This window comes from Sinohyriopsis cumingii, chromosome 17 (genome assembly GCF_028554795.1).
Source record: "Sinohyriopsis cumingii isolate HCF-2022 chromosome 17, ASM2855479v2, whole genome shotgun sequence".
NCBI classification, from domain to species: domain Eukaryota; kingdom Metazoa; phylum Mollusca; class Bivalvia; order Unionida; family Unionidae; genus Sinohyriopsis; species Sinohyriopsis cumingii.
In genome coordinates this window covers 82,991,126-83,005,634 of record NC_142977.1, presented here as the reverse complement: position 1 = coordinate 83,005,634, position 14,509 = coordinate 82,991,126, and the positions used below count along the sequence as shown (strand labels likewise).

The 14,509-nt window shown below is 33.6% G+C and overlaps 1 protein-coding gene across 5 annotated transcripts in view; it reads left to right on the top strand.

The window, feature by feature from the left end:
• The window catches only part of LOC149779328 (succinyl-CoA:glutarate CoA-transferase-like), a 52,436-nt gene extending 38,311 nt beyond the window's left edge, over positions 1-14,125 (top strand). For 4 of the 5 annotated variants that reach the window (XM_089939947.1, XM_089939950.1, XM_089939949.1 and 1 more), the window contains exons 10-14: positions 553-624; positions 1,090-1,187; positions 6,059-6,161; positions 10,015-10,078; positions 12,016-14,124. In XM_089939947.1, coding sequence (XP_089796073.1) covers positions 553-624; positions 1,090-1,187; positions 6,059-6,161; positions 10,015-10,078; positions 12,016-12,164 — 486 coding nt within the window. In that variant the 3' untranslated portion in view covers positions 12,165-14,124. Of the gene's footprint in view, positions 1-552; positions 625-1,089; positions 1,188-6,058; positions 6,162-10,014; positions 10,079-12,015 lie in introns of all 5 variants that reach the window. The other variant, XM_089939946.1, reaches the window with a different exon arrangement.
• The last annotated feature ends 384 nt before the right edge of the window (positions 14,126-14,509 follow it).

Sequence of the window (14,509 nt, the reverse complement as noted above, 5' to 3'; positions counted from 1 at the left end):
TTGAGTCAAACTGAGTATTAATTCTTCTCAGTAGTGGCAGCAAGAAAAGGAAGATGAATTTATAATAGACATTTTCACTCTTACCAGCTGTACTGCTTCAGCTAGAAACAGAGCCCCCCCATCCCCCTACCTGAAATAAATACCTGTGCACTGCTCATATCTGCCCTTCCAACTGTCTTGCTCCATATTACTAAAATGCACATGAAAAACTCTTATTTTCATTATATTTTAATTTTTAAAAAAAAAAATATAGGACATGTATGAATATGATTTTGCCTGTTTTTACTCTCACCCCTCCCCATAACATTGTACAATTTGTTATTAACAGTAAGTCATTTGGTTCCTAAATGAAATAACCTTCATTCCAAACAGGTCCCTTCAGGTACCTGATTGGAAACTATTGTCCTTTTCCTTGTTTCAGAAAAGTAATTTTAGCCTGAGCACTAATTATTAATTAAAGTAAATTTTCGGGTTCTTTGGTTTACCACATCTCAGGTGTATGTACTGTCTGCATGGTTCTGTCTAGTGTAAATCAATGTAACTTTTCTGCAGGCATTTAAGACAAAGAATGGCCACTTCATGGTAGGGGCAGGAAATGATCATCAGTTTAAACTTCTCTGTCAGGTAAGTAGATATCATTTTATTTACATGAATTGGTGACTTGTGAAAGAATAATAAATTAATGCAATATGTTGTAAAAAGCTCTGTAGTAGTTAATCCAGTTTTTCCTGAGATTAGCAATGGCATAAATTGGAGCAAAATAATCAAGACAAAGTTGAATAGTCATGAAGATTCTTATCAAGACATACTAACATACGATTTATATATTACACCAGGTTTTTGGTGCTTGTAGTTGAAATAAGCTCTAATTGTTATTAAACAGGTAGGTGCTAATTTGTTATACACATGATTTCATTACACAGGTCAATCCTCATCTACCATAATGGTATGATTTCAAACTTAAGAGTTTTTTATTGGAATGGCATTGTGTTCCAGGATTCAGAAAAGTGACAAACAGACCTAGTGGAGACATAGTTCTTTTCTTTCCAGACATTGTATTATGCTAAAACATTTGTTTGTAATTTTCAGAAGCTTCATCTAGATGATCTTGCCAGTCATCCTGATTTTATATCCAACAGACAAAGAGTTCAAAACAGAGTGGAACTAGTCGGTATTTTAACTCGAGAGTAAGTTGATTTTGTTTCACTGTATCAGCTGGAAAAAATGTAGACCCAGATTAGGCATTCAATGATGTGCCTGCAGATTAAGGTATATACTGCTTTTTTAATTCATGGAGGAATGAACATTATAGACTGGGTCTCCACCGTTCAGTCTGGTGTGCAATTTGCAGGGGTAATCAGAATGAACACTGTAGACTGGGTCTCAGCAAGTCAGTTTGTTATGCAGTATATAAGAGTAGACAGAATGAACATCATAGACTGTATGTCATAGTCTGGTGTAGATTTTGCAGGGTTAAACAGAATGAACACTATAGATTTGGTCTCTGCAGTTCACAGTTGGGTGTGCAATATGCTGGAGCAAACAGTAGCATAGACTGGGTCTCCACAGTTCACAGTTTGGTGTGCAATACATAGGGATAAACAGAATGGACAGCATAGACACGATCTCTGCAGTTTGATTTGTGATATGCAGGGATAAACAGTAATTTCCTCAAGACTAATCTTTAAAATATAATTCCTTGTGGATACCAAAAATTAGAATAAAATTAATATGTTAACCATCATTGCTAATAAAAACGACCTTGTTCTTCATCATGTTGAAGAGTTTTTCAATTGAAGGGACAGTACTGTGGATCATACTATATGTTGTTGTTGTTGTAGGGTTTAACGCCATTTTCAGCACACAACAGGCTATACAAAGCGGCCAGTATTAATGGTGGAGGAAGAACCCAGGAAAACCCCCAGAAAGAACCATCGACTCACGAGAAGCTACTGGCAAGCTTTCTCACATACCCACATTGGCTAAATCTGAGACTCAAACTCACGCAGACAGAGGTGAGATGGCAGTGATCCATAACGGAAAGCGCTTTAGACCACTTGGCCACCATACTAGATGTAATTTTCACAAGAAAGAATCCTTTAATAAGCCCCTTTCTTCCCACCCGCATTCCTTTTTCCCACTGCTTTAGTAGTAAGTTCCTTTGTGCTTTACAATTTACAATAGATAACCCATCCATCAATCCCATTATTCTTGTTTCAGTTTTCCTTTTACATTACTTAGAAATGTTGTCTACATTTTCCTTTCACCTGTAACGAAAAATAAACTTTATTAACTTATTTATTTGAAGCCCATGCCTGATGGTGAGAGCACCTCCATATCAAAACTTTTTGGTAAATATATATACTAAGGAGATGTCTCTGATAATAAGCCAACCCCAAGCTTTTTGATAAATGACTTTGTCTGGTTCCCAGATCTTATCATGGGAAATACTGTGATAATTGTGACTAACTGATCACTTTTTATGGTTATCTTAATTTTATACTTCTTTCTACCAGAAACAAGCTTTTACATGGGGTGGCCTTTTTTGTTTCTAAATCTGTATTTTAATCAATTGTCCACCTCTAATTTTTATGCTGGTTAATTTCTTGCTATTGCTATTGCACAATTTCAGCAATGTCCTTAAAATTGGTACATGGCATATATTTGCAAGTTGCATCATTATATTAGATCATTCTTTGCCAAAGTCTGTCAATGTCATTTTTTAGCTCAACTGGCAAAATAGGCTGTCAATAAAGGAGGCTGTCAATGCTATGTTTTAGCACACCTTGCAAGAAAAGGCTGTCATCTGTATGTTTTTAGCACACCTTGCAAGAAAAGGTTGTCAGTACTGTTTTTAGCACACCTTGCAAGTAAAGGCTGTCAGCACTATGTTTTTAGCACAACTTGCAAGAAAAGGCTGTCAGTACTGTTTTTAGCACACCTTGCAAGAAAAGGCTGTCAGTACTATGTTTTTAGCACAACTTGCAAGAAAAGGCTGTCAGTATTACTGTTTTCAGCTTATCTAATAATAAAGGCTGTCAGTATGATGTTTTAGCTCACCTGGCAAAAACTGCTGCCAGTGCTGTGTTATAGCTCACCTAGCAAAAAAAGGCTGCCAATACTGGCAAAAAAGGCCAAGTCAGCTTATTATATGGTCAAGCCTGTGTCACAGATTGTGCATGATGTATCCATTTTTCAACAATTACCTGATACCATTCAGGAAACAACATTTCTGACTTGTCAATAAAACTTCGAGTATGGGTTTTTGTCATGATAATCTCTAACAAATTCAATAAAAAGCAAGTTCCATGCATATTAATGAGGTGATTTTGTGTCTGTTTGGTTACAACACATTCAGTTTTGATCAGACTTGGAACATTATGGTCCAGAACGAGTTTGATGAGGATTGAGATCCATATCTAATGCATGATGCATCTGATTGGTTAGTTTATTACCACTGTTAAAGCTGCATTTCTGACCCAATTTTGATCAAATTAGGACATTATGCTTAAATTATTAAGATCTTGGATGAGTTCAGTAATGAATGAGACATATGTATGATGAAGAAGTAATCTTCATCTAATTGGCTGATTTTACTATTACTGTAGAGGCCAAAGTAGCAGTTTGCATATCAAAGCAAAGTAACTTATGTACAGACCTATTGAGAATCACAGGTTTTGTGAACAGTTATCCCCCTTGAAATATATTTTAAAACATAACAAAAATCATTTTAAAATACAGGATGTATACATATTTGACAATGATTTTTAACTTTTCAATCACATACACAAACAATAAATAGAAAGCTAACCTGGAGCTAAGGACTTCATCAGCAGCCTGAATTATTCTCTAATGACTGTTAACATTCACTCGATGGAATGGTGTGCACAAACTGATGCTGAACAGGGATGGGGACTATTACAACCTGCCGCATATCTGGAACAATCTGATAACATTACTCACCATTCCATTCAAACAAAAGAGTCACTCCACTGTCTTTCAGTTTAGTTACCACTTTGATGAGCTCAGAATATATCAATTATTAACCCTGCCTGCCAAATGCATTGAGCCTGGGGCAGCTGGTTACATGTTTGGTTCACATGTGAAATGCTGATAGTGATTGGTTCACATGTGGAATGCTGACACTATCCAAACTGATGGGGATCTAAGCTGAATTGTACCAATCTTGAGCCACTGTGTTAATGTCTTGGATGTCAGAAAGTACTGATAGAGCAACTTTATGGATGGCAATCATACAGTAAGAGATCTTACACATGTATTTTAATAACCAGTTAGCATAATGTTGCTGTTCCCTATTGTTCTCAATTTAAGTAATTTAAGTGATTGATCTAGACAGATGTTTGATATATACTCATACAGGTCATAGTATTGTTTTAACTACTGGTGTAACTTCTATTTGTTGTCAGCATAGTTTTGTTCTTTTGTTTTCTTTACATGTAAATGTTAATCCATGAAATTAAATACCCATGAAAATGCAAACTTTGACAGGCAAATCCATGAAATTAAATACCCATGAAAATGCAAACTTTGAAAAGCAAATCCATGAAATTAAGTACCCATGAAAATGCGAACTTTGACAGGCAAATCCATGAAATTAAATACCCATGAAAATGAAAACTTTGACAGGCAAATCCATGAAATTAAATACCCATGAAAATGCAAACTTTGACAGGCAAATCCATGAAATTAAATACCCACGAAATGCAAACTTTGACAGGCAAATCTATAAATTTAAATACCCACAAAAATGAAAACTTTGACAGGGAAATCCATGAAATTAAATACCCACGAAAATGCAAACTTTGACAGGGAAATCCATGAAATTAAATACCCACAAAAATGCAAACTTTGACAGGCAAATCCATGAAATTAAATACCCACAAAAATGCAAACTTTGACAGGCAAATCCATGAAATTAAATACCCATGAAAATGCAAACTTTGACAGGCAAATCCATGAAATTAAATACCCACGAAAATGCAAACTTTGACAGGCAAATCCATAAGCTTAAGTACCCACAAAACAACAAAAAATCCCCACAAAACCACCAAAATAAAGACCAGCAAAATAAATGAAACCACAGTACACACTAGAAAGATTAGCATATGATTCACATCCAGATTGATTCAGTACACTTAAAATGCTCAAACCTCCAGAGTTAAAACAAGGTACTCTTATTAAATTCACATTCAGATTGATTCAGTAAAATGCTCAAACCTCCAGAGTTAAAACAATGTACTCTTATTAAATTCACATTCAGATTGATTCAGTAAAATGCTCAAACCTCCAGAGTTAAAACAAGGTACTCTTATTAAATTCACATTCAGAATGATTCAGTACACTTAAAATGATCAAACCTCCAGAGTTAAAACAAGGTACTCTTATTAAATTCACATTCAGATTGATTCAGTAAAATGCTCGAACAAGTTACTCTTATTAAATTTACAAGATGCCAAATATAATTAGCCTTATCTAATGAATTTTCTAATTTATCTCACAGAGCTGTGATCCAACATTTCTTTTTCTTTTCTACAGACTTCTCTATATTTGTTTCTGGGTTCCAAAACTGTTGGACAAAATTCCTTTATACCTGTTCACCAAAATGTTTTAAGAGAAAGTAGTTTAAAAGAGTGTATTTCCTCCTTTTTAACTGAATGCATTCCCAGGATGGCTGAGGATTTCCTTCATGTGGCATCATTACTTTTCACCCTCAGATAAATCTCATATTTAATACTGTTTACAATACAGTATTGTGATAATGTGACATACAGTGTTATAATGTAAATAAGTGCATCATACAACAAAATAGAGCAGGATTGATCTTTACTGCATAGCTTCAGCTATTATTAGGTATAAACTTTTTCAGTGAGTTGATTCATTTTTTTCCTCAAAGTTATTTTTAAGATATAACATTGCACGCCTACCCCAACATTAAAAAAATGCAGTCAACCATGTCCTGTCACTTTCTGAGGCCACAATCCACTAGGTACTTTGAGTATTTCGATTTGTACAAGTTATGGTTTTCTTATTGTTTCAGATTTATCAAGAAATCAACAGAAGAATGGTTGTCGGTGTTTGAAAGCTCAGGAATTCCATTTGGACCCATAAATAATATGCAGCAAGTGTTTTCAGATCCACAGGTTGGCATTTTTTATTTTTCTTTAAGAAGGCACTAAATACAGGAAATCTTCTGCTCAAGTCAGGTGAACTTATTGGATGGCCCTGTGTCATTTTTGTGCGTTGTCCATCATCACTTGTCTGTTGTATGTTTAACAACAATTTTTTTCTCTCAAGTTCTTCTCAAAAACCACAGTTCCAAGCATAGTCATCCTGGAGAATCCTATAGAATCGATTGAAATGATGCTAATCCATCCTCAGATATATCCTCTTCTACTAGCATTTTTAAAAAAATACAAATATTAAAGATCTTCAAATAAAAAAAACACTGATGAGAATTTGAGTTAATTTGTTAGAATGCATTTTTGGAAGAAAACCTTTAAATTTTTGTACAAATGCTGATCTGCCATTAAATGTGGTCATCATTGCTAAAAATAGAACAACTTTAAGCAACTACTCAATAACAACACTGCAGAGTTTGACCAAGTATAACAGGAAGCATCCATGAAGACTTTAAAGCTGTACATATGTTTTTAATATGCAATCAGATGTTGTTGCTGTTACTAAAAATATAAAAACCTTTAAAACAACCTCTCAAGCCACTTAGCAAAATTTGACTAGCCTTTCATTTTGTGCATATGATACAGATCTACCATCAGATATGGTCATTGGTACTAAAAATAGGAAATAAAAGTTCATTTTTGCATATCAAACCAATCCCATCAAATATGGCTGCAATTGCTAAAACTATAAATATATTTATGAGGGTATTCCACAGTTATCACATACTTCTAGCAGAGTGAAAAGTGTAAAGTGAAGTTGTGTGTTTCTGCAGCATGCACAATATAGAGAATGTTGGCACACCACTACAGCTTTCATATACTGTGGCTGAAATTTCTTGATATGTAATCATGCATGATCTAAGCACACATTTGATCGAAATGGTTGCTCCTTTGTCCTCAAAAGTCAGACTAAACTAATCCATAAGCACTAACTTTAGCAGGTATTATAATAGAGAAAACAAATTTTGAAAGTTTATGTTAGCTTCAGTCTGCTAAACAACAACAGCTGCTGCAAAAAGAGGTGGGAGGTGATAATCTTTATTATGTCTTAACCAATAATTGCTTTTAATTTCACTGATGGTTAAAGAAATTTTTTTTATTGTTGGATCTTTTACTTCCATTTCAGTTATATATGGCTCACCTTGCACTAAGGTTAAAATATTAGAGACAAAAAATACCCTGGCATGACAGCATCTCAGATTACACAAATGATGTCAATCTGCTATTGAGTGGGGATACTATTATCAAAAGTAAAACAATCTTTGAAGAACATTTAAAAAGTTGTTGAACAGAATATAACCAATTTGATGGCACCATATTTATATGAAGGGCTTTCAGATTTTTCAAAATTACGCCAAACTCCCATCAAATATGACCACTGTTAAATAAAATTAAAAAGTTTTAAACAACTATGCCTCAAATAAATGCTGAACAGAAATGTGAGAAACTTTGATGGAGAGTACAGATAGTGTTAATATGCTATCAGTTATGGTCATGATTACAAAAAGACCTTCAAAACAATTTTTTCAAGTGATGCTGCTCTGTCACTACTTAAAATAAAGAAACAGCCTTTGCTCCAAATCTGCCAACAAAAAAAAAAACACCCTAGCATAAAGGTCTTTCAGATTTTAACAATGTTGATCTGCAGTCAAATATGTCTGCAATTACTAAACACATTAAATAATTTGACATCTTAAGAAATTCTGAATAGAATATGAACAAATTGACAGAAAACACCATAATATAAAAGCATTTCAGGTTTCTCTTTGCAAATGATGCTGATTTACCAACAAATATTACTACTATTTGTAAACATAGAAAAACTTTTAAACAATTTTATCAGAAAAAGATGTTGAAGAGACTGTTACACAATCTAACAGACAATACCCTTGCAGAAACACAATAAAGGCAATACGCATACATAAACTGTGACCCAATCTGACAGACATTACCCTTCATGAAGCCTCTTCTGATTTATTGAAATAATTATGAACTACCATCAGTTATTGCTGTCCTAAAAAAATAGGCAGTCCTTTAAACAACTTCTCAAACATAGCTCAAAAAAATTTTACCAAATTTATAAAAATACACTCCATTTCATGGAGGTATTTTTGTTTCGTACAAATAATGACAATTCATATCAAATAATGACAATTCATATTGGATAATGACAGTTCATATCAGATAATGACAATTCGTATCAAATAATAACAATTCATATCGAATAATGACAATTCATATCAGATAATAACAATTCATATCAAATAATAACAATTCATATCAAATAATGACAATTTATATCAGATAATGACAATTCGTATCAAATAATTACAATTCATATCAGATAATGACAATTCATATCAATCATGGCTCCTATTTCTAAAAGTAGAAAAACATTAGAACAAACAGCCTTTTTCCAAAACTGCTAAACATGAATTGACTAAATATGACAAAAATTACACTGGCATAAAGGGCTCTCAAGTTTTTTCAAGATGGAAAGTACAGTGGCATAAAGGGTTTTCAAGTTTGTACCAACAATGCACGATAAGCCACTGAAAATGGCCACTGTTATTAAAATTGGGAAAACTTTAAAGGACTTCTGCCCCAAACTGGCTCAGCAGGATTTGAGTTAATTAACAGAAACATCGCAACCTAAAGGAAAGGGCTTTCAGTGTTGTGTAGATAATGCCAATCCATCATTACTACCGCTCCTGTACATATACAAAAAGTGGAATATATTTAAATAACATGTTTTTCTTAGATAATTTTTTTTAATAGAATGTGAGCTGATTTCACAAAAAGCACCCTGACATGAAGGGCTTTCAATTTAGTACAAATGATACCAGTCCACCATCAAATATGGCCACTATAACATTAAATATAAAGCTTCCGCTTCAAAGACAGATAGATAATGTAACAGAAAAATAGGAAAACAGATGGTCTAAAAATATTGGAGTCAGCAAACAGAAGAATGTGGGTAACAGTGCAAGTATGTTGTCTGGAAAAAATATTATTGATTGTCATAAGCTTACAATGTGATATGCTATAATATATGTATTGTCTTGATTCACAATAACAGTGTCCCCATATTGCAATTTAGACATTATACAAGACTGTGTTTTGTTCTGATGAGTTAGCAGAAACAACATATTTGATATGAGTAGCAATATGTCTCAGCCTGACACCCTCATCATATGCCATGTTGGTTGGAATTTTTTCCACATCTTGGAGCAAAATTTGAGTGCATTTTGGCATTTATTACAGGCCTTCTCTTTTATGTTTTAGAATATTTTTAGCCACATTCATTGAATGGATTTCAAAACAAATTAGGATTTATTAGAGTTTGATTCTTGAATCTAAAAATATTGAGATGCATACATCAATGAAAACACCTAAATTGTTCTTGGGGCCCCGGATGACCAATTGTCTAAGGTGCTTACATTTATAGATAACTGACATCTTGCTTCTGTGAGCATGGATTTTGAGGTTGATGTTAGGCCAACGTAGTTAATTGAAAAAGCTTACCAGTAGCTTTCCCATGGGTTGGTGGTTCTTCCTGCATTTTAATTGGGGTTTCTTCTCCACCAAATATACTGGCTCCTATGTATAGCCTATCAATTGCTGAAAAATGCAGTTAAACACATAACAACAACAACAAGCTAAATTGTTCCAGTCTGGTTGTGTGATATGAAAAAGTGAATTGAACATTTATATCAGGCACAAAATCAACCATGTAAGATTAAATTGTTTTGTTATAAATAGTGTTCTGAACATTACTTGTGCATGTTTATTTCCATCTTCCATTTGCTTTCAGGTCCTTCATAATAACTTAATCCAAGAAATGGATCATTCAACAGCTGGGAAAATTAGGGTGGCAGGTAAGACTTAATCATGTATATATTTTCTTCTCTGCATACGACTCTGATACCTGCACAGACCAGCCTAGTTTTGCTGTTTCTGTGTCTCCTTAGAAAAGGCACTTAGCTCCCTTTTTCTCAGCATTATATAGCCAATAATGTGTTCAAGTGCTGTTAAAACTCACAAAACAAAAAAACAGTATACACTTCTTATCGAGATCCTATGTGCTTTGCTGTGTGCAAATGTTTGCCCGAATTCAAAGGAAAAGTTTGGGGCTGGGCATTCATGGTCTTTCATGCAAATCTAGAAACAAATATATGATTATTATTCTTGCATCATCAATTAAAATAAATTGTTTTATGATCATATAAAAGTATAAAGAAGCAACAACAACAAAAACTGCTCAGTTGCTATGTGCAGTTCTGATGTTTGAGTACAGCTGATGTCACAAACTTGCATGTATCAAACCAGCTGGAAATGGCTTGATAAAAATGATAATTGTCTTTGTACCTCAGTCTATCAACATTTCAAAGTTTTATCTGGCCAGAAGAGCATGAGCTTTTATGGTATTGCCTAGGATCGAATTTACTGACTTTGGAGATATTAAGCAATGGTAATTATTCAATAGAATTGGAGATGCTAAGCAATGGTAATTATTCAATAGAATTGGAGATACTAAGCAATGGTAATTATTCAATAGAATTGGAGATACTAAGCAATGGTAATTATTCAATAGAAATGGAGATACTAAGCAATGGTAATTATTCAATAGAATTGGAGATACTAAGCAATGGTAATTATTCAATAGAATTGGAGATACTAAGCAATGGTAATTATTCAGTAGAATTGGAGATACTAAGCAATGGTAATTATTCAATAGAATTGGAGATACTAAGCAATGGTAATTATTCAATAGAATTGGAGATACTAAGCAATGGTAATTATTCAGTAAAATTGGAGATACTAAGCAATGGTAAGTATTCAATAGAATTGGAGATACTAAGCAATGGTAAGTATTCAATAGAAATGGAGATACTAAGCAATGGTAATTATTCAATAGAATTGGAGATACTAAGCAATGGTTATCATTCAATAGAATTGGAGATATTAAGCAATGGTAATTATTCAATAGCCTAATCTGCTCTACCTTTAGTCCTTGAAATTTCTTAGTAGATTTTAAGGTTGGAGACAAAACCATGCTTTGCTCTGGGTCTGACCAAGCTATTCCAGCATGATTGCTGCATATCTATGTGTGATTGAAGATTTAGTGTAATTCACCCCTCTGGAACAGATTTCCAACTGTGTGTTTGAAACATTGTCCTGAAAATATCAAATATTCTTTTTGTGGATTTGGATCATTGGATGAATGGAACATATTTCAGTCATTATTTTAAATTTGATTTGCATGACCTTTCAAGTTTACAGTTGATACTGAAACTTTTGTTGGCCCTAGTTGCGGTGTGAAAAACTGCTAAATGTATTGGCCCCAGGTATTGAACCAGAGACAGTAGAGGTGCAGAGTGAGTGACTAAATCACTACATAATGTGTCAGAGGCCTCGTATTCATGAAACTCCTCAACTAATGTCTACACTGAAAGGTTATGAAAGTTTATATTAAGACTGGTATGAACACCTACAAATGATCATTGACATAATAAAGTTTCATTACTGATTCAGTATTTTGATTAAAAAGAACTTTTTTAATTTTGAGACAGTTTGCCTTCCCCAGTCTCTGCAACATGGTTATGTTTACAATGGACAAAATATTCGTGTCTGAGGATATTCACAACATAAGGGGCTTTGTTTGAGGATATTCACAACCTAAGGGGCTTTGTTTGAGGGTATTCACAACATAAGGAGCTTTATGCATACAGAGCCAGGTTTCTTGATTAATTAAAAAGTAAACATTTTGCAAATGGAAAAAAAATCAATTTCTCAATTCACATTTTACTTTCAGGTCCTGCAGTAAAATACAGTGAGAGCACAACAGTGTTGCAGTACCCTCCTCCTTTGCTAGGAGAACACACTGACATTGTACTGCAAGAGCTTCTTGGACTGAGCACAGATGAACTAGGCATTCTTAGGGATAAAGGCATTATACAGTAGATCCATGATATATTGACATGGATGCTTAATTATAAATATAGATTGTATGCATGACCTCATAGGGAAATATTTGCCCTTATCTATCCACCTATTTGACCATATGTCTGGCAAATTTTAATTTATTTTTTGAGTTATTGTGGTTGTGTATTCATGTTCTTTGAGCATGTAACATATATATATGTATAATGGTTTTGAAATGTATTGAAATATACTCAGGGGAAATGTCATTTTTTAAAAGTATCTACTCTGAACAGTTATTGAATGAACTGGATTTTAAGAAATCACCATTCTTAGTTGTATTAGACCCAGAATACAGGATTGAGATGTCATTTTATATTTGGAACTGCTAAACCATTAATAGGTATTTTTATATGGTATGATACTATTTACATCAGTAGAAATGTTTTGAAAATGGTATTGACAGAACAATTACAGATGGTGAACAGTTGTTTGCAATAAAGATTAAGCCTGTTTAAGTCTGTGTACAATGTGCAAGGTGGCTGGTCCATTTTAACAAACCAGATTAAATGCCCATATAATAACGATGCTGTAGGGAGTCACTGTGGCCCAGTAGTTGATGTGCCAGACTCCCAATAAATGGGTTGCAGGTTTGATTCCTAGCCAGACTACCTTGGGTTAACTGCTGTGGTGTGTCTCTAGGCAAGACAATTCACGTTCATTGCCTGGGCACTAAGTACACTTCTCTCAATAACTTGCACACAATTGGATCCAAAAACACAGACTGCAACATTAGCAGTGGTTCAAGTTACCAAGGGATCTCGGAAAAACTAAGAAAGGGATGGCATCACAGTTGGGCCTCAACAATGACAAAACTTGGGGGGGGGGGGATTGTTTAATGATATAGTACTTTTATTATGATTGTGATAAGAATAATTGACAATAAAATGCTTTTTTCTAATAAACCTGTTTCCTTTTCTGTATAAATTACCTTTAGTTTCAAGATAACCAACATCCTGAGAAATATTGTATCTTACCTGACAACTTGTGTATGTAAATGTGGATATATTCAAGTGTTATTGTTGATTCATAACAAAACAAGATTTCCTTTTTTTAAAAACTAAAAGCATTTTTTTCAAGAAACAGCAGTTGTCAGTGTCAAAACCGATTTTTTTTTGTATTGTTCCATTAATAAGATATTGTTTACATGATTTAATTAGTGAAATTTCTGCCCATCCTTGAGTGAATATCTGAGGGCCAATTCAGGAGTTTTAAGTTGACTACAAATTTTGGAACTTGCTTTCTATGCACTGAGTCCTCCATTTGCTTGCTTCCTTTGATAACATTTGTGAATTAGTAGGATAAACCACTGATTAATGTTAGATCTTTAATTAAGTAAGCTACATAATAATATTCGAAACAGTATTTGATTGGTCAATGGTAATGATTTGACCTGACACACTACCATAAATGCTAGCTCTTATATGGGTAGGATTTGCATGCCTTGTAACATTATTTTAAATCTACCCAATGTTTTTATTTGATGCAAAAGACATAATTACTATGATTTTGCAAAGAAAGTCTGCTTTTAATTGATTCAAACAAAACAACAAGTAATTTTACAAATTGAAGATCAAAACACAGCACTTAATTAGGGTCTCAAAGAAATGCTTGCAGACATAGCCATGATGATAGATTGACGATCTTCACATTAGAATACAAGAGATAATATCACATTTTTGGTGATTACACTGAAAGCCAATTAAAAGATATAACTAACACACAAATTTCACCGGATAAAACGTATTTAATTTGTATTTATTTTCTTTAAATGTTGCCACCAGTTGACATTGCTGACATTTTTATGACGTCAGATATTGTTATTACTGATAATATTTACGAGTAAAGAAAATGTAACTAAATACATTAATTTCTTAATGTACATCCAAATTTCCATCCACTAACTGCCATTTTCTACAATAAAAACAATTTCGGGCCATTTATTTTTTGTATTTTCTGGAAAAAATGGAATCCATGCGTGAGCCACATTATAAGTGGGTTTGCAAGTTTTCTGCGCTAGAGTTGTCGAGGGAGAAGTGTAGTATTTGATGAGCTGATCTTATACAAGTTAGGTACTGTATAAATATGATACTTTACTGTTCAGCAGAAAACCTTTTCCCCCATAAATATGATACCTCACTCATCATCATTAGACTACCTAATTAACTCTAAAACTTGACCAACTAGCAAGGAAAATAAATACAACTGTCAGAACATTTTCCTGAAGCAACTCGGGAAAATTTAAATTTTTTTATGTATATATTCTTTTTGGAAAATAACAAAACTTAAAAAGAAATAAAAACTCATTAATTGTTCCAGAATTGGAA